Source organism: Odocoileus virginianus, chromosome 5 (assembly GCF_023699985.2).
Source record: "Odocoileus virginianus isolate 20LAN1187 ecotype Illinois chromosome 5, Ovbor_1.2, whole genome shotgun sequence".
NCBI lineage: Eukaryota > Metazoa > Chordata > Mammalia > Artiodactyla > Cervidae > Odocoileus > Odocoileus virginianus.
The window spans coordinates 16,953,478-16,976,379 of NC_069678.1; the positions used below are offsets into that span (position 1 = coordinate 16,953,478).

Below are 22,902 nucleotides of genomic sequence, written 5' to 3' on the forward strand. Positions count from 1 at the left end.
CCTCTCTTGTGGGCAGCTACCACGCAAGAGATGCTGGGAATACAGCTGTGAGTAGGACAGACAGAGAGTACTGCATCCAGGAAGCTTGCCATCTAATTGAGAGAGAGAGACATGAAACAAACACACACAAATATTTAATTAAAACTGTGCTGAGCTCTAGAGCAGAAAAGAACTGAACATTGTGAGCAAGAATAATGCAGGAGAAGAATAGAGCTGGTAAGGGGCAACCCCCAGGGCCCTGTCTGAGGAGGGACATTCCCTCTGAGACCAGCCTGGACAGTAGTTAGTGATGCAAAGTAGGGGGGTCCTCCACGCAGAGGATAAGAGAGCTGGAAACCCTTCTAGAAAGACCTTGGCATATACGAACGCTTGAAGGATGGAGAGTAATGAGCAAGGGGGACTCTGGGAGAAGACAGCAGAGATCAGAGCACGCAGGGTCTGGTAGGACATGGTACTATTTAAAATTTAATTCTTAAAGTAAAAGGAGGCCACTGAAGAGTTTTAAGAAGGGAAATGACATAATCAGACTTACATTAACCAGACTCACATTTTTAAAAATTCCCTCTGGGGGCCCTGTGAAGAACGGATTGCAGGGACGAGGGGAGTGGTTTGGGGGGAGGAGGGTGAATGCGGGAAGATGAAGTTAGTGCAGGGATCCTGGCAAGATGCGATGACAGCTTGGAATTGAGGTGCACAAGCGCAGGGGGTTGGGTAGAGAAGTGGATGGACTAGAGAAATATCTAGGAGCTAGAGCAGACAAAGTGTGTGAAAAGTGTTAATAGTTCAGTCGTGTCCAACTCTGTGTGACCCCATGGACTATAGCTCACTAGGCTCCTCTGTCCATGGGATCTCCCAGCCAAGAATACTGGAGTGGGTAGCCATTCCCTTCTCCAGGGGATCTTCCCGACCCAGGGATTAAACCTGGGTTGCCCACAGTGCAGGCAGATTCTTTTCTGTCTGAGCCACCACAAGATTTTGGGATATGTGAGGGGTACCTGGGGCGGGGGGGAAGGAATGTCTGACCTGAGGAACAAGGCAGGCAGAGGGGCCACTTACCCAAACCGGAAATATGGAAAGAAGGGCAAGTTTAGGGGGAAGTTAACTGTCCCTTGGGCATCCCTGGTGGCTGAGAGGGTAAAGCGCCTGCCTGCAATGCAAGAGACCTGGGTTCGATCCCTGGGTCGAGAAGATCCCCTGGAGAAGGAAATGGCAACCCACTCCAGTATTCTTGCCTGGAGAATCCCATGGGCGGAGGAGCCTGGTAGGCTACAGTCCATGGGGTCGCAAAGAGTCGGACACAACTGAGCGACTTCACTTTCACTTTCTTAGCTTAATTATCCCTTAATTATCAGGGAATAGGACTTTAAAAGGAACAAGACATTTGGAGGCTGAACAATGTATTGTGTGAAATCATGTGAAAATAAAATGCTCAAATGTAGGTAATTTCAAACAATGCAACCTTATAATTTAAATGTAAATTGATTTAAGGAAGAGAAGCCGTTGATCCCTCTTCCCTGGCTCCACTCCCTCTCAGGACAGCCGTTTCATGCCTGTAACTGGTAAATTTCTCCATTCAGATCCAGAATTACATTCTAGACCCCAACACAAACCTGAGGTTGTAGGGACGGTAGGACATCTCAGCAGACGGGGCCTCCCACAGGGCGCTGGGCACAAACTGCCCCGGCTGATCCTGTCCTGGTTTGCTTCTCTGCCACCTGGCCTGAGTCCTGCCTACTCACACCAGAAAGCCCTGAAACATTCGAGACTCGAGGCTGATAATGATGAAGGTGAGCTGGAGATGCCTCACTGGCTGTGAGGGGCCACCCTGGACCCCAACACTCTCTGAAGGCAGCCCACACTACAGCATTCAGAGTCCCACCTAGATTGTCCCAGGGGAGCCCCGATGAGGTCTCAGGAGGGCCTTTCCAAGCAGAGCCAGTGTCTGGTCAGAAAAGAGCAGCTCATCACTCACTCCACAGGAGTCATTGCCAGACACCATGTTTGTCCTGCAGAGATCAGTCTCACCAACCAGCTCAGGGCATCCTTTCGTGGGGGCGGTGGAGGGCGGGGCACAGGAAAGGGGACTTGGAGAGGAGCCCCCTCAGATCAGGCTGGCTGGGGAAAGGAGAGCTTCCCAGGACGGAGACCAGTGCCTGCCAGCAGGGGGCTCTCAGCCCCAGAGTTGGAACAGGGTCAACTCAGAGACCATTTTGGGTACCTAGTGCTCTGAACCCGGAATGATCCTTATCTTTCCGAAGGGCCAGTGGGTACCTAGGCAAAAGGAGACCAAGAGTCGGGGGCAGCGTGAGTCAGGGCCTTGGGGTCGGGATGCCCTTAGGCCGGGAGAGGAGGGTACTAGTGATCTGCTGTGCGCCATCCCTTGGAGCTGTGGCCATCTGGCCATCACTGGCCGCAGTAAAAATCCTTCCCCTGACACACAGTCTCCTCTGAGACTGTCGGAGCACCCAGTTTGAGGGACACATAAACATCTAACCACCAAGTTGCCTCTCTTTCTCGGGAGACCAACATGGCTTTAATGCTGCCATCAGAGCACAGCCTCGTTCCTGGAGAACTGGGTCCGCCAGGTCCTTTATGCTAAAGCTAAGAAGAAGGTCAGGGAAGTCTGGGAAGATGGAGAGGAAGCTGGAGTGTGGACAGATGAGGCTTCGTGGTCATTTTCAGCAGAAGACATAAGGCCCTCAGTTTGGAGCGCGGAGAAGGACAAACCCCTTACTGGGGAGCATAGCCGCTGACACACAGCCCCCCGCCCCTGCCCCCAGCCCCACCCTGGGAGTCCTTAAGATGGAGATGACTCAGCAATTGGCAGCCCCAGCCCACACCCTCCATTCCAGACAGGCCCAGGCTTTACCTGTCCCTGAATCCGACAAGCTCGTGCACTCTGATCATTTGTGCAGGTTCTTCCCGTACCTCCCAGACTAGAACAAATCCCTTTATCCACCTTGTTCTCCAATTGAAGTTTTGAAGTCCAGCCCTAGGCACTCCTTCTCTAAGAAACCTTCCTTCAACGGATCTCAGAGCATCACCCCTCCCAGCTTTGCATGAAAGTGAATCAATAATCATGTGCATCACTCTTCAATTTTTCCAAATGGATTCATGATCTCCCTAGGGAGGCTGGGAGATCCTGGAAGGGTTTAATGCCCTGGTCCTACCACAGTAAGCTGTAATGCAGTAAGTGGTTAATGCAGAAGCTGGGGACGTACAGGTGGACAAGTGACCATGCTTCAGACATGCCCTCAGCAAGGAAGCCAAAAGTGTCCAGTTGGAAGATTCTACATCACCCTGGTTTCTCCACTGAGAATAAGTGCAAGTGAAAAAGCGGGGAAGCAGGGGGATGCATGGAGTCACTATCACTGTAACCCAGGCAAGAGATGATGGTGGCTGGGAGCCGGCAGATACCAGTGGTGGACAAGAGGCTGGTCAGTGCCGGATCCACTCTGAAGGGAGACAGTTCCTAACAGATTGGATGTGTTGGGGGGACAGGTGAGGGTAAGAAAGGTTTTAAGGAAAGACATAGTGGCTGTCAACTGCAGTGGGCAAGATGCTGGGGGAAGTGGATCAGGGGCAGGGTTTGGGGCATGCTGAGTTTGAGATGTCTGTTACATATCTAAGTAGGTAGGGGAGTGTGCAGTGTGGGAGGGAGGCCTGGCCTGGGTGGATAAATTTGGCGTTTGTATGCATATCGATTTTATTTATATATTTGGGGTATACTATTTTTTATTTACATTGTTTTTCAAACAATGACCTTAAGTATATACTGGCCATACATTCAGATTTGATATAAAGATAAATGGACAGGCAGTTCTCAAGGTACAATGTATTCAACAATTAGAGACAATCTAGGGGGTGGTATAACTATAAATAACTCTACACACTCAGGTGCACAAGTATAGGGCCAAGCTATGCAATTGAAGGAAAGACCCCAGCCATTCAGGACTGAACAGAGGTCATTGGGCATACCCATTTTAGATGGATGGATAGATAGAAAGGTAGGGGCCAACTGGGAGATGATTCCCACCCTCCTTCCTCACTTTCTCTAACTGACTGATACATTCCTAGAAAGGCTAGTGGGTATTGAAAGGAAGGAATCTTATTTCCCCACAGGAACAATGCTATCATTGCAGATCAGGCTCCTGCCCAAGAATCTGTTGCTCAATTTTTTAATTGCAGGTATCTATTTCCACAAGTCCTTAATAAACTGAACGGGAAGCCTGCACACTATACAGGAAAGAGCTTCCTAAAGCCTTAATAAACTGAACGGGAAGCCTGCACACTATACAGGAAAGAGCTTCCCAAAGCCTGTTAGTCCAAGGAACAGGGGCACCTTGACCTGTTCGACAGAGCCATGCCTGATGTCCACTTGCCCTGGTTCAGGGAGGCCTGCAGCATCAGTGGGAGATTTCCCAGGTCCTGCCTGACTCTGCTTATTGGCTTCCAGGCCCTTTTAGGGAGGACAGTTTTCACATGCACTTTGGAGAAGGATCTGGGGGGGATATTTGTAGCTTTCTCCATCACGTGCCCCTGAAGTCATCGGGGGCACTGGCTATTGTCACCCCAAGTTGGGGGAGGAGCTGATTGTCTGATTGTCATCCATCACACTAAGTTCAAGGCAGGTCAGCTCATGGAGAGATTCTGAACTCTTGAAAGGAGTAGATGTTGAGAAAAGAGGTGACAAAACCCTGCCCTCAGTAGAAGCCTAGTCTGGCGGATATGAGAGGATGACAGGACATTCCCAGGACAGGCCAGAGATGGCAAAGTCAGCACCACTTCCCTTTATCTGGGAGACTGCAGTCATAGAACAGGACACAGTTAGGCCACCTTTCTGAAGAACTGATGCAGGATGAGAAAGAGGATGTGAGAAGAGGAGAGGGTTACAGGCAAGGAAAACAGCCTCTACCAAGGGACTGAGTCCAGGTGGGGGTTGGGACCTAGCCGGGGTTGGGAGCTGAATCCGAGCATTGCAAGGGGAGCCACTTGCAAGTTCAGGCAAGTCCCAGCAGGGAGGGCAGGCACCCCATGGCTGCAAGAGGCATCCAGGCAGAAGGTGGGCGGTGGGGAGGGGTGCCCTGACCAGGAGGTGTCTGTGGGGCCTAACAGGCAGCAGGTGGGGCCTGGAGTGCACTGAAGGGGCTCAGTTTCAAGATGGAGCTGCTTCTCCCAAAAATGTTGAAGAAAATCTCCGTGCCCTCTGCTGGGAGGGTCCCTCCTCAGCTTTGGGAAAGATGTGTGAATACTCTGCTGGAGGGGCCATCAGATCAGTCCTCCATGGGGAGCCACAGTCTGCACTAGGCCCAGGGAGGCAGTCGACACGGCCTGATTCCCAGGAGCCGCGAGCAGGCAGACATGAAAGGTCATAGGAAGCACACCCTGGTCCTGGGAGGTGGCCCTGATGATCCTGGCAGCTCATCCTCAGGCCTGGCTCGGGCCCTGCTGAGCTTGTGTTTCAGGTGCTTCCTGTTATTATTAGTATCACTATTACTCAGGAGGATTGCCGTAAATATTAAATATACGCACATGCATTCCAGGATTCAGAGGCAGGGCGTGGCTCTCCTGCTTTACTACTTGTCGGTCCCTGGGCTGCTCACCTAATCCCCTAGATGGTGAGCATCTCCAGATTCAATCCCAAGGCTTCATTCTCCTCCCTTATTCCCCGTCCACGTGGACCTCCCACTACCTCAGCCTCCAACCTCGACCTCTGTGTGGTTAAATTCCTGCCTCCAGGTCTGCCCTCCTCTGAAATTACATATTGAGGACTAGGGGCTTGGGATCAACCATTTGCAGAGCCCCTACTATGTTGTGACTCTTTGTGACCCCATGGACTATACAGTCCATGGAATTCTCCAGGCCAGAATACTGGAGTGGGTAGCCTTTCCCTTCTCCAGGGGATCTTCCCAACCCAGGGTTTGAACCCAGGTCTCCCTCATTGTGGGAGACTATGAGCTGAGCCACAAGGGAAGCCCAAGAATACTGGAGTAGGTAGCCTATCCCTTCTCCAGTGGATCTTCCTGACCCAGGAATCAAACCAGGATCTCCTGCACTGCAGGCAGATTTTTTACCAACTGAGCTATGAGGGAAGCCCTTACTATGTACCAGGCTCTGTTAAAACCATGTCACACAAAATAGCCTCTTACTATTCCATTTTACAGATGAAGAAACTGAGGCTTTAGGAACTTATTAATAATGAGGAACCCAGAGCTGACTCTAAAACTAGGGCTTTTTCTCATGTTGTTGTTTAGCTGCTTAGTTGTGTCCAACTCTTTGCAACCGCATAGACTACAGCACATCAGTTTTCACCAACTTCCGGGGTTTGCTCAAACTCATATCCATTGAGTCAGTGATGCCATTCAACCATTTTATCCTCTGTTGTCCTCTTCTCCTCCTGCCCTTGATCTTTCCCAACATCAAGGTTTTTTCCAATGAGTCAGCTCTTTGCATCAGGTGGCCAAGGTATTGGAGTTTCAACTTCAGCATCAGTCCTTCCAGTGAATATTTAGGGTAGATTTCCTTCAAACATTTGATCTCCCTGCTGTCCAAGGGACTCTCAAGAGTCTTCTCCAACACCACATATGTGGGCATGACTAAATCATAAATATTTACTACAAGTTTTCTTCCTCCTTCCTTTCTTTCTTTTCTCCCCAAGCTAGCCAATATGGGTCTACCATCACCTCAAACTCAGTTGCTATAAAAATAAGTTCAACAGTTTCACCTTCATCCTCCTCTGCTAAGCGTCCTGCCTTTGTCAAGGGCTTTGGTGTCCTCCCTAACAGTGTTCCATCCTGCTGTCCTTCTAAAATATACCTGGAATAAAATAAGTAAAATAAATCCAGGAAGCCTGCTGAGGCTGCAATGGCCACAGATGGGTGGCAGAAGGCTGTTTTGTCCGCTCCCTGCTGGCAGGCACAGTGATCCGGCCCATGTTCTTCTAGATCCTCCAAAACCACCACCATCTCCTCGCCTGCACCGTTCCAAGTCTCTCAACGCTCTTTCCCTTTCAGCGTGTTCTTCTAATATAACTGCAAGAAACTGGATGGAATCCATTTGGTTTCCACACAGCAGGAATAAATGAAATGAGTCCTGCAGGTGGACTGGATGGATGAAGAGCATGAATTCCAGAGCCTCACCTGAGGCTCCCTTGGGAAGCAGAGGGGGCAGGACTAAACCTCCAAAAGAATGCTGCCTAGGCTGTGATTGAGTAATTAGGTCTCCAAACTCCTTTGCTTCCAGGGAAGCAGGGGAAACAATTAATCCCTCCATAGAGTCACACAGTGTGACTGGGCCTCGAGTAATTGAGATGCAATGGGGCAGCAAGCATAGTTATTCTACCAAAAGCATAGAAGAAAAGTCCTGGGACTTCACACAGTTACGTTTTGGGGACTTAAGAGAGGATGACTAGAGAATGACTTCCTAAAACCTGAATCAGAGGATCAGAGAGGCAACTGAGTCAGGAAGGACTCAGAATGTCCCGTGAGTAGATTTCTCAGGGTTGGATGTTCTAGGAGAGCCAGTCACGGAAGATATGTGGATGCTAAGTTATGTTGTTGATGGTTACCAAGGACATATAAACTATGTGAATAATTTCTCATTGACTAGAGAAACTAGAATTCAGTTTTGGCAAGGCTGGGATGCCAAAAGGCAGAACTAGGAAGTGGGATGAGGACAACTGACTTGGTGCTGTGTGTGTCTCTGGAAAAAAAGAGAAAACTCGAGACTGCACTTAAGATTCCCTCTCTTGAAGCAACATTTGTGTACACAGCCTTCTGCCTGCTTGCAGACACGGTCTGCCTAAGTTTTGCGAGTCAGTTGTTAAATGCAACCACTATTAAAAATAAAAGTATAAAAATTTACAATTAAATGAATTCTACTGAGACACAGGAAATAAGCATTCAAAATTCATCCTTTCCCAATTAGTTTACTGCAGTTCATGACTGTCTTAATTCTTGAGGTTATTTACTTCTGCAGAGATGGTGTGATAGTGTACTTTTCTCCTGATTCCACTGCAAGGACATCACATCGACAGCCTGAAGTCAGCCATGGTGGGAAAATTTACATCAGGGCAATAGCAAATGATACACATTAGGGCCTTTTGGCCCCCTACATGCTCAACTTCGCTCCCAAAACCACTCATAAACATTTACCACCATAAATGTTCTCCAATACTGACAAGGTTTCAAGCAGGAGAAATGAAAAAACCCAAGGTGTCCCTGAAGCAAAACCTTCAGAGCAGAAACTCCCATCCTTTCTCACTCAGAGGTGATGAGTGCAGTGATCATTTATTTAGGGATTTAGGAACTTCCTGGGCTTCCCTGTTGAGTCACCCTGCCGAAAGTTGTTTCCAAAGTCTCTCTAAAATCTCTTACTGCTTCTTAATGAGCTTTTCTTGCCAGCACCTTGTTGTTCTCACCCTTCAAAGGGAGGCTAAGTCTGAGATGGCTCCCTGGTTCCTGGAATGGGGACGGTGATGTCATTCAACACAACCTGCACAGCTGGCTGCCTCGTACCCCACTTCCTTGTAGGGAGCTGAGCTGGAGGGTCTCAGACTGGGAGAGCCCTCCCCAAGTCACCCTATTCAATCCCAAGCCTTAGGGTGAACATGTGCCAGGCGCAGCATCCTACTGAAGTTCTCTTTATGAACAAATCATCCTATAGGTGCTGTTAAATGTCTCCAAATAAGCGAGGGAGGGATGATTCCTGCAGTTCTCTGCTCCCCTCACTCAGTCCCCTTACTCCCTCCCACTGCGTCCCATCCATCCTCAAGAATCCCCACCTCCCCCCAACCCCACCCTCCACCCCCCACCCCCACTCTAAGACATCTCTCCCTGGCTCCCTCTGTTCCACCATCATCTCTCCTTTCTTTTGTTTTTCTTCAGGAGAAAGTGTGAATGCAGTCGCCCCACTAGCACAAATTATGCAATCGAGTTTCCCACATTTGAGTAAATCACAGGGGCACAACATCCAGAGTGCAATGGATGAGCCTTGCCCTGGGAAAACCACCTTCGTGATCATGGTGTCTCCCCTGCCAGGTAAGTATCATCTCTCCTTTCTCTTCCCAAACTCTATCAAGGCAGAACCAGAGATGCCATCACCCTTTTGCAAGTACCCAAGCCAACAAGAAGGGCTTCCTAGTTAGATACAACCAAGCAAGGTTTCAGGGCTTCCTCTATCAACAAACTCTGAGGTCCATCCATTCCCCACACTTCACATGGCCACAGGGTAGAAACAGAAAAACTTCAGGAGCCCAGCTTCTCCTTAAGAGAAAAAGAGGCAAAAAAAAAAAAAAGAAAGAAAGAAAAGGAACTGCTATGCTCTCAAGAGGCAGGCGGCTGGACAGAAGCAGGTAGAGCAGAGTGACCTTGGAGTACTATGCTCCTCAGAAGAGCCTCCACCCCTAAACCAGGCACAGGTTCAGTTGTGTTCCTGCTGCAGTCATCCAGTATGGAATACAGCCACTTGGTCCATTAGGGGCAGCTGAATTGAGACTGTGATGCTTAGGGCTCACTAAGAGTAGCACTTGGCCCAAGGGATAAAAACGATGTGGGGACCCAATTTGAGTTCAACAGGAAAAAGATATCTCTGACAGGCAGAGGCCAAATGGACTGATTTGGGAGGTGCCACTGCAGGTATGCAAGAAGAGGTTGGAATATCTTTTGTCAGGAATGTAGAAGAAGGAATTCAAATGTCAGGGAAAGAGCACGATGTCTGAGAGTCAAACACACCTGGACCAAAACCTGTTATTACCTGCGATCTTGGTTAAGACACTGAATACCTCTGAGCCTCAGTTGCTTCATCTATATAATGGGATATTACACCTCACAGGACGAAATATCAGAAAGCACCCGGCATTCAGAGGGTGCCCAATAAATGTCAATCCCCTTTCCATTAAAAAGGGGGCTAGGTTAGATGAATTTCGTTTTTCTACCCCAGAGTAGGACTCTGAAACCTTTCCTAGTTGTTAAGAAGGATGGTATACATCTGGGAGAGATCAGGGAGTCAGGACTTGGTAGGTGAGAGGAGAAGGGAGAAAGATGCTGCGAGTGGTCAGGGAATACTCAGAGAGGTCATGCCTGACAGTTCCTTGTTTCCTCTTTTGATTTCTGGAATAAAAGAGAAAAGCGGGATTCTGGACTGAAAATTGAGCCTGAAGAGTCTCAGTTTCTCCATCTGCCTAGGGAAAGGTAGGAATAGACAGCCCCTTCCAGCTCTGGCTCCCGATCAAGGAGGGTAAGGGGGAAACGTTGAGGAGATGATGCTGGACAACGGGAAGCAACGACCGCTCCCCTACCCCTGAGCACGGCCCACCACCCTGACCCCATGCCCAAACCTCCGTGGAACCACAGCCACCTCAGTCTCGAATCTTACATTTTCTTTATTGTGCTAACACTGCCGCCTCGGAGCTCAGATCTCACACTCACAATTCAGTCCAGATCCCCACCCACCCAGCCCCCGGCGCTCTCTGCCTTGGCTGGGGACACCGGCCTCCGGCCTCGTGCGCTCTCGGGCACTTCCTCCTCTCTCCGTCTCCACGAGCCTGGGGCTCCGAGGATGAGGAGAGGCCCCGGATGGCCTTTCTCTGCCTTCTCCCGCCCTCTCCCACGTTTCGAGGAGGAGGCTCAGCCGCTCGACTCAGTTCCCGAGGGAAACGTCCTCAGCCCCCAGCCGCCGCGCGGCCCGGAGCAGCCGAGGTCGGCGCCGGCCCGAGCGCGTCCCCAGCTGCGAGCAGAGAGCCCCGCGCCCCTCTCCCAGCCGGGGCGCAGCCCAGCGCCGCGCGCTCACACCAGGAGGCCGTCCTTGCTCTGCAGCGGCCCCTCGGCGGCGCTGCTGGCGGGCTCGGCGCTCTTGACCTGGACGTAGACCGGGGACGGGCCCGCTTCGCAGGCGGCGGCCGCGGGGGCGGGGCGGGGCGCCAGGGCCACGCCCTCCGGGCCGCCGCAGGGCGGAGGCGCGTACTTGCGGCGCAGGGAGCGGCTGACGTTCTGCGTCGGGTACCCCAGGAGGTGGGTGACGCGGCTGCCGCGCCCGCTGGCCTTGCACCCGGGCGCCACGGCGTCCTCTCTGTGGAAAACAACAGGCGGGCGGGTGAGCGGGCTCCTCCGCGGCGCGGCGTGGGCACGGCCTGGACAGAGCCGGGGGCTCTTGGCAGTCTCTTCGTCTCCCGCGCCTCCCTCCGCCTCCCCTCGCCTCTCAGCCTCTGCCTCGACCTACTCTCCTCTCTGCCCCTTCCTGGACCCGCGGCTCCGCAGCGCTCCCGGAGCCACCGTCCCCATCCTCCTGCGGACGGGGCTGGTCCGCACGTGTCCGGACAGCCCACGGCAGGGCAGGCCGCCCCCTCTAGGCGCCCTCCTGTCCCCTTCTGAGGTTTTCGCAGAACCACCGGCTCTGATAGAAAGGGAACCTTGGAGATCCAGAAGGAGCTGCTTTCCCTGACCTTCTTTCCTTCCTTAACCCTGACCTTGCCTTCTCTCTCCTTCTCTTCTCGCCTCTCCTCTCTTAATCTTCTCCATCTTTCTCTCCATCCCCAGGGCATTGCAATCATTAGCACTACTAGGCTTGTTCTGTTTTTATTTCTCGTTTGTTCCTAATATAAGTTATTAGCACTATTCTAAATATTAATGAACTCTTCTTAAGTAAGCATGTCCAAGAATTCTCACCGGCGCGATACAAGGGAAAAGTGAAAAAATAAATACAGGCCCTGCCCTCCAGGAGCTTACAGTCTAGACAAGACAAGAGAGGCGCAAAGACGCGAGGGGGGTGGAGGGCGGGAGAGCAGAAGAGAAGACTGGCAGGGGGAGGGGAAAGAGAAAAGCCATGCGATGAGGGGCCGGTTGACATGCTTGTGGTCCCAGCACTCCGTGGCGATGGTAGGCAGGGTGGGGGTGGGGGTCCCAGCCGGCCGGTGGCAGGCAGGGGTGAGAGGGAGCAGGGCGCCGGTCCCCTGCCGCGCAGCAGCATGCAGCATGCATCAGGTTTTACCTGATCTCATTAGACAAGTCGCCGCAGGCCCCTCCGCCGACCCCGCCGCCGACCCCGCCGCCGTAGCCGAAGGGACCGCGGGAGCCGCCGCCGACCCCGGCGCCCCCGCAGCAGCAGCAGATGAGCCCCCAGATGCCCACCAAGAGGCAGCCCAGCGCGAGCAAAGAGCCCAGCACTGCGCCGATGATGATTCCTATGCGCCGGGTGTCTGGGGAGAAAAGTGGAGACTAGTCAGGCTTTCTGCAGCCTGGCAGGTGCTTGGCTAACCCGGAGTGGCAAGCACAGGGCTTCTGTGTGAAAAAGAATAGGGGACCCAGGAGGTCTTAGGGCCCTTGGACACACAGTGAGGAATATATGGGGAGAGGCAAGTTAACTCCTCGTATTTGCATGTTTCTCCCAGGGCTCTCGGGCTGACCTTGGCAGAGCTATATGCACTGATGAGACCCATAAGGCTGAGCCTGCTGAGACTCCAAAATAACAGCCCAGGTTCCTCCCGTCCAAACCTCCCGGCCAAGGGGCCGTTGCCTGCACCCACCTGAGACCTTCACCTCCACCACACACACGCTGTAGCCCACGTGGTTGGCCACTGTGCACTGATACAGCCCATCATCCTTGTAGGAGATGTCCTTCAACACTAGGTCACCGTTGTTCAGGCCTGAAACTGAAGGAGCATCAGAGGGCAATGGTGAGGCCAAGGGCCTGGTCTTTGAGAGCTTCATCCCAGCCTAGACCACTACAGGATGGCTCATGGGAGGAGGGTGTGTGTACACACCCAAGTCCACCCCGCTGTGTCCAGGTGAGTCACCTTCCCCTGCTGAAAGAGAGGCAAGGAAGGCCCCTTTCCCAGCAACAGGAAAGAGACCTTGATTTCACTCTATGACCTTAGGGAAGTATGCCCCCTCCCTGAGCCTCGGTCTCCTCATTTGTACAGTGAGGACCGGGTTAGACCAGAGGAATTCTAAGCTTCCTTCCAGCTCTTATCATCTTTGATTGTGAGTACCAATCAGTATCTCTCTGTGCCGGCAGCTTTACACACCTCATCCCATTTAATTCTCACATGCCCTTGGAGGATAGCCCTTATTTCCCTTTTCATGTACTGTAGAATGAAACCAAGGCACACAGAGGTCAAGCCACTTGCCTGAGCCTTGCTGCCAGTCATGGTCCAGCCAGAATGCAAACCCAGCTCTATCCGAAACCATGCTCTTTCCAAATTAGTCATACTGCTTTCGACTGACTCTCCCCTTTCGCCTTCTCTTCCTCCCTCTATAGCAGCTTCTGGAGCAGGCTCAGAGGAGGAGTCTCCCACAGTTGGTGCTGCTGAGGACCTAGGGAAGCCCCAGCAGGACCCAGCATCCCCATCTTCCCCTCTTACAAGGCCCCCTCACCTTGACTGATGGAGCTGTGGAAGGACTCCTGGTAGGAGAGCTCAGAGTGGAAGCTGTGTTGAGAATGGTAGGACCCGGCACGGTAGGGGTGAGTATGCCCGCTGATCTTGGCCCACTTGTAGGTGAGAGGTGGGCTGCCCCCATTGGCAAAGCACTTCAGCACCACATCATTGCCATGTGTAAAGTGGCCCTCAGACCAGCACAAGGGCACCGCAGGCCGTGCTACAGGGAAGAGGGTAGTTGTGAGCCAGGGCCCAGCCAAGAGGCAGAGCCAGGCTCAGGGTGGCCAAGCCACCGTTGATTCTGAAGTCTGGGGAAGGGGGTCCCAGAGGAGTCTGCTCATACCTTGGACAGTGATGATGACCCTTCTGGTGGCCATGGTGGTCTTCTTCACCCGGCACTCATAGGTGGCTGTGTCGGAGACTTGCAGGTTCGAAAGGGTGATCGAGGCGTCGTACTGGCTGGGGTCTGAGGCTGCAAAGCGGACCCTCTGCTGCAGGTGGGGGAGGTTGCCATGGTTGATCCTCTTGTCCTGGTAACTAAGGAACTGTGAAGAGAAGAAAACAGAGATGGTGAGACAGGCAGAGCCAAGGAAGGCCTTGTGGATTGGCTGTCTGGGCAGTTCACTGAACTTCCCTGAGACTCAGCTTTCCTGGATGAAAAACAGGAATGATAATGCCTGATCCACTGACTTTTAACAGAGTGTGTGAGATCATTTGAAATCAGGCACTCTCTGCCTAGTAGCTACCTCCCAGGGGCACGTGAGGATTAAATGGGATGAGATGAATAAAGCCACAGAGACACACAGAAGCTGGATGGTACTCAGTCAAAGACTGTCTGAGCTGGAAGTATAAGGTCAGGCCAGGACAGTGCCCCTCTTCCTTTTGGAGGGGTGGGAGGAGGTGGCCTGACTGACTGGCTTGATTGGAAATTACACAGCTCCTCCCCATTGCCCCATTCTCTGAGAAGCCTTGGGGAAAGTTCAAGGGCTTGGTTTTCTTATTTGCCCTGCAGTGTGCTAGCTGCCCAACAAGTAAATACTATGAAGTGTGGAGTAAGGGGAATCATGTACCCAGCACTTACCACATTCTCCCGATGTGAGGGGTCTGAGTTGACCTGCGTCCACTCGATGTCCAGCCCATTAGGACCATAGTCCTCAGGGTCCAGGATGTAGGGGCAGCCCAGCCTCACATTGTCACCTTCCGCCAGGTACAGGATCTCCTGGCCATCCCCGTTGATCCGTACAGCAGACAGCAGCGCTAGGACACAGGCAGGGCAGACGGGGTAAGGGGACCCAGCCCAGGGCTTGGGTGATCAGCTGCAGCCCCTTTCTCTCCACCATGCCTTGTCAGTGGCAGCCCGGGCCTCAGTGGGGGTTCCTCAGGGAGTAGGGCCTGCTCTCAGAGTGTGCATGATTTGATCTCTGCATATCCGTGCCGACTTGTGTTAGCATGTCTGTATTCTGTAACTGTGTAGAATTGCAACTATACTGTTTGTATATTGTATATATATAGTTGTTAAGAATACTTGTATATGGGACTTCTCTGCTGGTTCAGTGGTTAAGAATTCGCCCTCCAATGCAGGGGATATTAGTGCGATTTCTGGTCAAGGAACTGAGATCCTATACCCTGTGAGGCAGCGAAGCCCATGCACCACAGCTATTGAGCCAACATACTCTAGAGTCTATGCACCACAACTCAAAAAAGCCCGTGTTCTGCAGTGAAGACCCAGCACAGTCAAAAGTAACAAAATAAAATTTTAAAATAAATCATGAACGCTTGTATGTATGCATGATTATATATGCATGTGTGGATATGTCCACGTATGTACATTGTGTGTTTCTGAGTGTTTGTGGCTGCTTATGTGCACTGTAGGGAGATTTATGCACATGACTAGGTAGAGTGTCTGCTTCCATATTTACATGACAGTCCCTGTGGGTGTGAGCGCGTGTGTGCCGGTGTGTGGAGGCATGGAGCACGTCGAGTTGTTAAATTCTCTGATGGAAGCGACTGGCTGGTTAAAAGCCACTTCTGTCTGGACCAAGTGAAGTGGTCATGTCCAGAGGCAGGAGGATGGACACCATGACCTCTGGAGTCCCTTTCCGGCCCAAGGAGCAGAAGAATGGGTAGTCTCTGCGTGTCTATGTATGCCAGTTCATGTCTGTGGCTGTGTGCCTGTGTGACAGTGTGTGCGTGGCTGTGGAAGTGCTTTGAGTGATAGTGGGTGCCTATGTGCAGCTGTGGCCAGGAGCTTGGCTGCACCCGTGTGTGACCATGAATGGCGGTGCTGAGGCCTTGGCTGCAGTCATCTGTAGCACAGGACGGGTGAGCCTTGCGTGAAGGCATGTGGCATTGTAAGCTCTGCGTCCTGCCCCCTGCGTGATCGTGTGGCTCAGGTACCGCCGCCTTCACAGGCTCACTCCACTGGGGGCCCCTCCCACTCTACCAGCCCTAACCTCACTGAGTCAGCCCGGGGTGAGGAGCCAGGATCTGGAAGCTCAGGATTGATCTCTCCCTCCCTCCCCTGAAGCCCCAGGCAGTTGCTAGCCCCAACCGGTTGGACCTACAGAGGAACACGATGTTGGGGGGTGGGGGGAGCGGTGCCCAAAGGGCCCCAACCCTGGCTGAGCGGGCAGCACGCTGCCTCCATCTCCGGCCTCCCCCTCGCCCTCGGCCCCTTGCCAGCCTGGCTCACTCTGCAAGAATCAGCGAGTCCTTTGGCATCTCGGTTGCCCATCCTGCTCTTGCCCTTATCTGGCTCTCTCCCAGGACCACCTGCATGCTTAGAGAGCATCCCACACACACACGATTACACACTGTCACAGCCAGAGAGATCAACACATAGTCACACTTTTACACGCCTTCAAAATGCAGATAGCTTCCTATGGAGTCCCACCTTCCTATATGCACAGACACTGTCAGATCCACACAGACACATAGCCGTACAGACACACAACTATACACAAACACAGGTACATATTAATCCAGAAGATACACCCACTGCATACACTGGCAGTCCCCCATGTGCATTCATTCAAGACTAAGCTACAGAAGCTTAGTCTGGTTCTTAGAGAGCCAGCAAGTGCCCTTTCAACATCCGCAGCACCGCAGGCACCACTGAACCTGCCCCTCAGGATCCCAGCTGGGCCATCAGCCGTGCCCTGAACCCGCCCCCCACCCCTGCTCAAGCCTCCAGGGTAACCCAGAGCAGGCAGACTCGCTGCCCTGCCGGGGCTCTAACGGACTCGGTGATGCCTTCTCTAGCCCCAGGCCATGCTAACACCAGCCCACTCCCGAGATAAGGATCCTGACTCCACCTGCCAGGTCCTGGGCTGGCACAAGGCAAGCCAGAGATGAGCCAGAACTCAGTGGAGTGCAGCAGCTCCACCCTGGGGAAGGACTGTCAAAAGCAACTGACCAGAGAATACTCTCCACGCCCTGGGAGCCAGCCGGGCAGGAGGGTAAGTATTCTGGGCAGGGGGCTTGGGAGGGAGGGATGGGCTGAAAGAGAGTGTCTCCACCCTGCACTAGGCAGAGTTGTCTGCCTTTGTCCCAGGCCAGGGAGCCTCACCCTAGCCTTTTAGTCTCCCTAAATCTCCCTCAACCTCCTCCCAGCCTTTCTGCACCCTCTTGCTCTCCTGGGGAAGTCATTCCTGGTGTCTCACCTTCACTCCTCTTGCTGTGGTGCTAAGGAAGTACCTCCAAGGAACGTGAGCAGAGAGAGAAGCTGGGGGGAGGGAAGAAGACCAGAGTGAAGGAGTGAGAGTTGGGTGCAGAGACTCGGAGGAGGGGCAGGGAAATCACGACAGGCTTGCCAAGGAAGAGGGCAGATGCCTCAATAGCTGGGTCTACTCTCAGCTTACAAGTCCTTTGTGAATTTGTAAGCTGCTTCCAGAGCCATGAACCCTCCTTCTGCAGATGACGGAGGAGAAGGGAAGGGAGGGGAGAAACGGCAGCCCCCACAAAAGGCATACACATGACACAGAGAGATGTGCCAGGTCCCCACAGCACAGTTTCCACAGTAAGCTCTACCAGGCCAGCTCCCACCAGACAGAGAAGGTGTTGCAGGCGTGCTACCAGAAAGGCAGTCACTCACATGCTCCCCTCTCCCTGAGCTCCTCCCCTGTGCCCCTCAGCCTGCACCCTGACCCCTGAGAGCATCTCAGCCATGTCCACCGTTGCGCACACAGATGGGCTCCTGCTAGGACTTGCCCCATCCTGGGCAGGCAGCCTCGATGTCCAGTCCGGAGCCCTGCCCTCCAGGCGTGTCCCAGGGAGGGGGCTCTGGAAGTCACCTTCCCCGCCCTCCCCAGGCTCACACTGGAGGGGCTGGGTGCTACCCTGGCACTCTCACAGCGCAGGGGCCCAGTCCTGCTGGAAGCAGCCCATTCATTCACCAGCCTGAGGCTCTGCCCTCTCCAGGCCAGTGTGGTGGGAGAGAGGCCCTCCCACTGGGAATAGCACACAGACCAATGAAAAGGGGATCTTTCCAGGCTCCTCCTCAGCCCCCACCCCCAGTTCCCATAGTAACTCCCGGGGAGCCCTATGCTCCCATTTGCAGCAAGTACAAACGTGTGTGAGCCCCACAGTTTCACGGACACAACGAAGAGACATCCAAGAACACATGCCCCAAGCCTTCAAGTGCAAGGCTGTCCTGGGGAGAGGTCCCCTTGGCAACATCCGCACCCCAGCCCAGCAGGGCGAGGGTGGGCAGCACCCTGCCAGGGAATCCGAGCGCACCTTCCAGGCTCTGTGCGCCCCTCACTGCCTTTCTCCTGTGCATCCGGCGTCAGCTGGGCATCCCGCCCCTGCCCAGCCCCATACCTGGGCTCAGGCACACGAGCAGGAGGTGGAATGCTCCTCGGACTCCCATGTCTCTCAGTTCGGTGCTTCCTCCGCCTGGGCTGGGATCCCTGTGGCCGGTGGCTGCAGGCCGGCGGCTGTGGGTGTGTGGGGACAGGTGGAGGGAAGGGGAGCGGAGGGCCCAGACGCTGCCCGGGGGTGGCAGGAAGGTGCAGCAAGTGCCCTGCTGGGGAGCAGCCGGAGTTATTTCTACAGGAGGGAGGGGGCCTGGTCCCCGCCTTGGGGAGGAGTCCCAGGCGCCCTAATTAGCAGGGTGACAAAGAGTGGCCTACCCAGGCATCACCCAGCCCTTCCCCAAGCTCTTCCCTATCCTGAGAGAGGCGCAGGGTGGCCAGCGGGACTTGTAATTAGGCACCTGTTAAACTTCTACTTCCTCCTGGCCCCATCCTCGGGGTGACAACAGTCGCCCAATTTTACGGCGTCCACGGAGCACCCCTCACCACTCATTTGTTGCCTCTTCCCTCAGGGAAATGGAGACGAGGAAGGGGAAGCCAGGCTGGGGATGGAGGGGTGACCAGGAGCTGAAGGCTGGCGCTGACCCCAGGGCACTGTGTCCGACACGCAGGGTTCCAAATCCCACCCGCTCCTCATTCCCTGACCCTGCAGACCCCCTCCCACCCAGGTGATGACCTGTGGGAAAGGGAACCAGGGAAGGGGAGGCCCCAAATGAAAGGGACCCAGGACTTCAAAGGGTGTCAGGCCTCCGGAGCCGAGAGCAGGAGGGAAGGGGTCTGTGGGGAAGCAGGGTCTTGCCCTGGCTGCCCCCTCTGAAGCTGTGCCCTGCTCCCATACCTGAGGCAAGGTCACCCCAGGTGCAGGGAGCCCTGCAGAACCAGGTGTGTTACGGGGATCCAGCCCCCCACCTCCCACACACAACTAAAACCAGTTCAGTGAGGCCTAGAGGAGAGGGCCCAGGGGTGTAGAGGGCGTGGGGTGAGCGGCCGGGCGGGTGAGGGGTTGCTGGGGAAATGAGCGCCAGGAAGGCAGGGCAAGGGGCGTGCATTTGTGTCTGTACACCCCTCCCCAGAGTGTCTGTCGAGGAGTCGCAAGCCCCCTGTACACCCTTCTTTTAGAGATCAAACGGTGCCCTTGCTTCTGGGCACAGGGAGACCAGGGACCCTCGTGACATGGACGGTCATCAGGTTGACCAAGCCCCCCACCTTTCCAGACAGGTTGGAGCTGGGATGAGAAGTCCTGCTGGGCAGGGGGAGAAAATGGAGGGGCAGCCCGTGCTCGTTGGTCCTGGGGGCGGGGGGGGGTGCCAGAACAGGCCTTAGGCCTCCCCTAGACTCCAGGACTACCCCATACACAGCGGTAGGGGCCCAGCCATGAGTGGCTTTATTCAACAATTCAGCCCTCTCCAAAGCCTTAAGGGTCCTGCCCCATCGCTGACAGGGGCACAGGAAGGGAATGGGGAAGAGTCTTGGAGAGAGTCACGGGGCTCAGGACGCTGCCGGGGCCCACCCCTCTGGGAAAAACAAGACAGAACAACAAGGAAGCACAAGGAGTCCACGCTGGAATCTCTGCGTTCCAGCCCCACAGCTGCACTCCCAACAATGACAGGGTGCTCCGGGGCCCACGAGTTGTACACTGTAAATGTCCGTATTTCCTTATTCACTTTAAGGATTATGGGATTGGCCTGCACACTCTGGAGAGCACCGATCATTATTCCCACTTTACAGATGGGGAAACAGAGGTCTGGAAAAACACAAAGATTCAGTTTAGGTGATGCTGCTGGGGCCTAAGTGGAGAACAAGCAGGCATCCTGACTCTCCGTCCAGAGTGGACCAAGAAAAGGGCACAGTGACCCTGTGGGTTACTAGACCCACCCGTGGGCAAAGTCAGTGATAGGTGGAGGGGTGAACAGGTGGGGCCAGGAAGAGGGAGTCTGAAAAGAGAGGAGTAAGATTGTGGTTCCTTTAGACTGAAATGTAGGGCTGGAGTTTAACTACTGATTCTGAATTTTAGCTACTGTTAGAGTTGGAGAGAAGACTGGAGCTGAGATTAAGGTTGAGGTTAGGTGAAGTGATGAATGAGGTTGAGGTCAGATTTGAGGTTGGGATGAAAGTTAACATTGAGATTAAGGATAGAACTACAGTTAGAACTGAGGCTAGGCTTTATGGCTGGGATTCATGTTTTGATAAGGAACGGGGTTTTAGTTTCATTTACAGCTTTGCCTGGGAATACAATTGAAGGCAGGCTTGAGATTACTTTAGGATTGGATTTACAGCTGGGTTAGATTTGAGTTTGGGATTTGAGTTAGAATAGGCTGTGGTTAGAGTTAAAACTTGGGTTAAAGTTACATGGACAGAGGGTTCATGGGGATCAAAAATGAGGTTGTATTTATGATATAGAAAGACCTCAGCCTCCATTCATTAAGTCTAACTTTGGCTAGAATTTTCATTCCTTTCTTCTGGGAGAATACCAGTGGCACATGTTCATCGGGGTTTCAAAATTTTGGAAAGAGTTCTAAATACATGCACGTCCATCTGAAAGATATAAAGCAATTGAACCCCATAAGAAATACAACCTCTTAAATTCTGCTCCATGACCTAAGCTCACCATCTGGTCAAGCTCCCAGAAGGGCGTCTGGGGAGGGGATGCAGGAAGTTATAACAGTGAGTGGGGCTCTGACACCAAAGGGAACTGGACAATAGGGTCTGTCAGAGGCAATTTTACTTGGGTGAGGGTGTTCCTGGTTTTGAAGTCAAGGAGATGGGCACTGGGGGAGACCAAGGACCTAGATGCTCCTGGGAGAACAGCCACTTTTGAGGTGTCCATGCAGGGGCTCCTCAAAGTCTCAAAAGGCAGGACACATTGTTGTTCCCCTTTGACCCACTGAGGGCTAATTGCCACCTTCTTGCAATCTGGGGCCCATAAAAGAAGCTGTCCACCCTACAGGGGTTTTGGAGGGTGGTGTTGGAATGGTAGCACTGGGGTATCTGCTCAATTTTCAAAGCACAAGTCCAGCCCATAGCCCCTCCCTCTGGGACCAGCTCACAGCCCTCCTTTCTCTGTGACTTTCATCCTGGGGGAGGAGGTCCCCTCCCCCCATCCCCCTCCCCCAACTCTTCCCTCCCTTTTTCCCACCAGTCTCCACCCCAAACATCCCGTTGCCCCACCTACTTCCTTTTCATGTCCTATAAAGGTCTGGGCAGATCCAGGCAAGTATTGGGATTCCCTGTGTGCCCCCATAGAGAGAGAGAGAAAGAGAGAGAGATTAGGAGGAGTAGTGCTTGGTAAGGGGGCAGGGAACACAGATGCCATCCAGGTGGCCCATCCAGAAGTTAAGAGAGGGACAGGAGGCAGAAGATCCAGGCTACAATCTGGAACAGAGCACCCCGATTTCCAAAAAGGGCCCCTTGTTTTTCTTTGAGAAATCCGTAGCTCCCTGGGGGAGAATGGCCCCTCTATTGCGCGTGCACACACACACACCCCACCAGACTGGGTTGTACTTCTTTCTCTTCTAAGGCAGAAACAGAAACTCAAAGACAAAAACTTGGAAAGGCGTGAACAGGAGTCCAGAGGCAGAGAGAAGAGGCAGGACAAGGACCTAGAGAGGCCCAGAGGCTGCTTCTGAGAGGAGGGGCAGCCCAACCCCAGAACATCGTGGGGAGGGACAGGCGCTCCCCCTCATCTGCCTGGACCTATCCCCAACCCCTCCCCCCAGGCCTCCTAGGCTCAGCTTCAAGCTCCCCATCTCCCCTCCAGGGCCCAGGCTCACCCCTGTGACATCCAGGGAGCAAACAGCAGCCCTGGGAGTGCTGAGCAGAGAAAACCTCCAAGGACAGGGTCTGGTGGCAGGAGAGCCATGGGACAGACAGTCTCACGCTCAGTGGGGGCAGACAGAGGCGCCTGGTACGCAGTCACAGAGAAGCCCGGGAACCCCAGCGGTGACAGCCTTTCCGCCCAACTCTCAGTGAATGTTTGGTGTCGGAGATCCGCCAGGTGAGGTCCTGCTTGGATGAGAAGAATGGAGATGCCCAGAGGTGGTAGAGGTTCTGTGATGGGAGCATGTCGAGTTCAGACAGGGAAGAGTTAGTTTAGAAAAGGCTTCCTAGGTGGTTCAGTGGTAAAGATTCCACCTGCCAAAGCAGGAGACGCCAGAGATGCACGTTCAGTCACTGGGTCGGGAAGATCCCCTGGAGGAGAAATGGCAACCCCCTCCAGTACTCTTGCCTGGAGAATCCCGTGGACGGAGGAGCCTGGCGGGCTACAGTCCATGGGGTCACACAGAGTTGGACAGGACTGAGCGACCGAGCACAGAGAGAGGAGGATGAGGTCTACGCATGAAGTTCAGTTTCAGGAACAAAATTAGGGTTTAGACACTGAGGCCTCCGTCAAGGCTAGTGGGCAAGAGTTTCTGAGATGTGACACCCAGGGTCTCCTTACGCCTCAGCCCAGGCTTCCCAAGGCTCAGTGCTTCCTGCTCATCCACTTCAAAAGAAGAGGGACCCGGGGAGGGAGCCTGGATACACCCAGATTTCTGCCAGCAGGAGACATCCTGGAGCTGACCGAGAGTCAGAAGAGCAGGAAGCCCGGAAATTGTCCCCATTGCTGAAAGGACTGATCTAACCTACTTTATCAGCAGAGTATCTTAGCAAAGTGAGGCTGCTTAAAAGCTATAAACTGGATTGTTATCAAGGAAACAGTGGAGGAAAGAATTCACT

The 22,902-nt window shown here is 53.5% G+C and overlaps 1 protein-coding gene, 1 long non-coding RNA gene and 1 other non-coding gene across 3 annotated transcripts; 1 reads left to right on the forward strand and 2 right to left on the reverse strand.

Moving 5' to 3' along the window:
* Window positions 1-8,882: 8,882 nt before the first annotated feature.
* Window positions 8,883-9,046, reverse strand: LOC139035384 (U1 spliceosomal RNA). Its single transcript, XR_011488046.1, has one exon. It is a non-coding gene; the product is annotated as a U1 spliceosomal RNA (small nuclear RNA).
* Window positions 9,047-10,784: 1,738 nt separating this feature from the next.
* Window positions 10,785-18,375, reverse strand: VSIG8 (V-set and immunoglobulin domain containing 8). The gene is made up of 7 exons (XM_070467595.1): window positions 18,194-18,375; window positions 14,454-14,629; window positions 13,716-13,917; window positions 13,371-13,592; window positions 12,521-12,646; window positions 11,986-12,193; window positions 10,785-11,067 (listed from the first exon to the last, which is right to left on the reverse strand). The coding sequence occupies exons 1-7, from the start codon at window positions 18,240-18,242 to the stop codon at window positions 10,785-10,787; spliced, it is 1,266 nt and encodes a 421-aa protein (XP_070323696.1). The 5' UTR covers window positions 18,243-18,375.
* Window positions 11,008-15,141, forward strand: LOC110144545 (uncharacterized). Its single transcript, XR_011487717.1, has 2 exons — window positions 11,008-11,091; window positions 12,604-15,141. It is a non-coding gene; the product is annotated as an uncharacterized lncRNA (long non-coding RNA).
* Window positions 18,376-22,902: the final 4,527 nt, after the last annotated feature.

Excerpts from the sequence above, each read along its gene's own strand:
- VSIG8 (XM_070467595.1), bottom strand. The coding sequence starts at position 18,242 with ATGGGAGTCCGAGGAGCATTCCACCTCCTGCTCGTGTGCCTGAGCCCA. Across the intron at positions 13,918-14,453 it reads CCTCACATCGGGAGAATGTG|TTCCTTAGTTACCAGGACAA; the intron begins GTAAGTGCTGGG and ends TTCTCTTCACAG. Across the intron at positions 13,593-13,715 it reads GGTCATCATCACTGTCCAAG|CACGGCCTGCGGTGCCCTTG; the intron begins GTATGAGCAGAC and ends TCTTCCCTGTAG.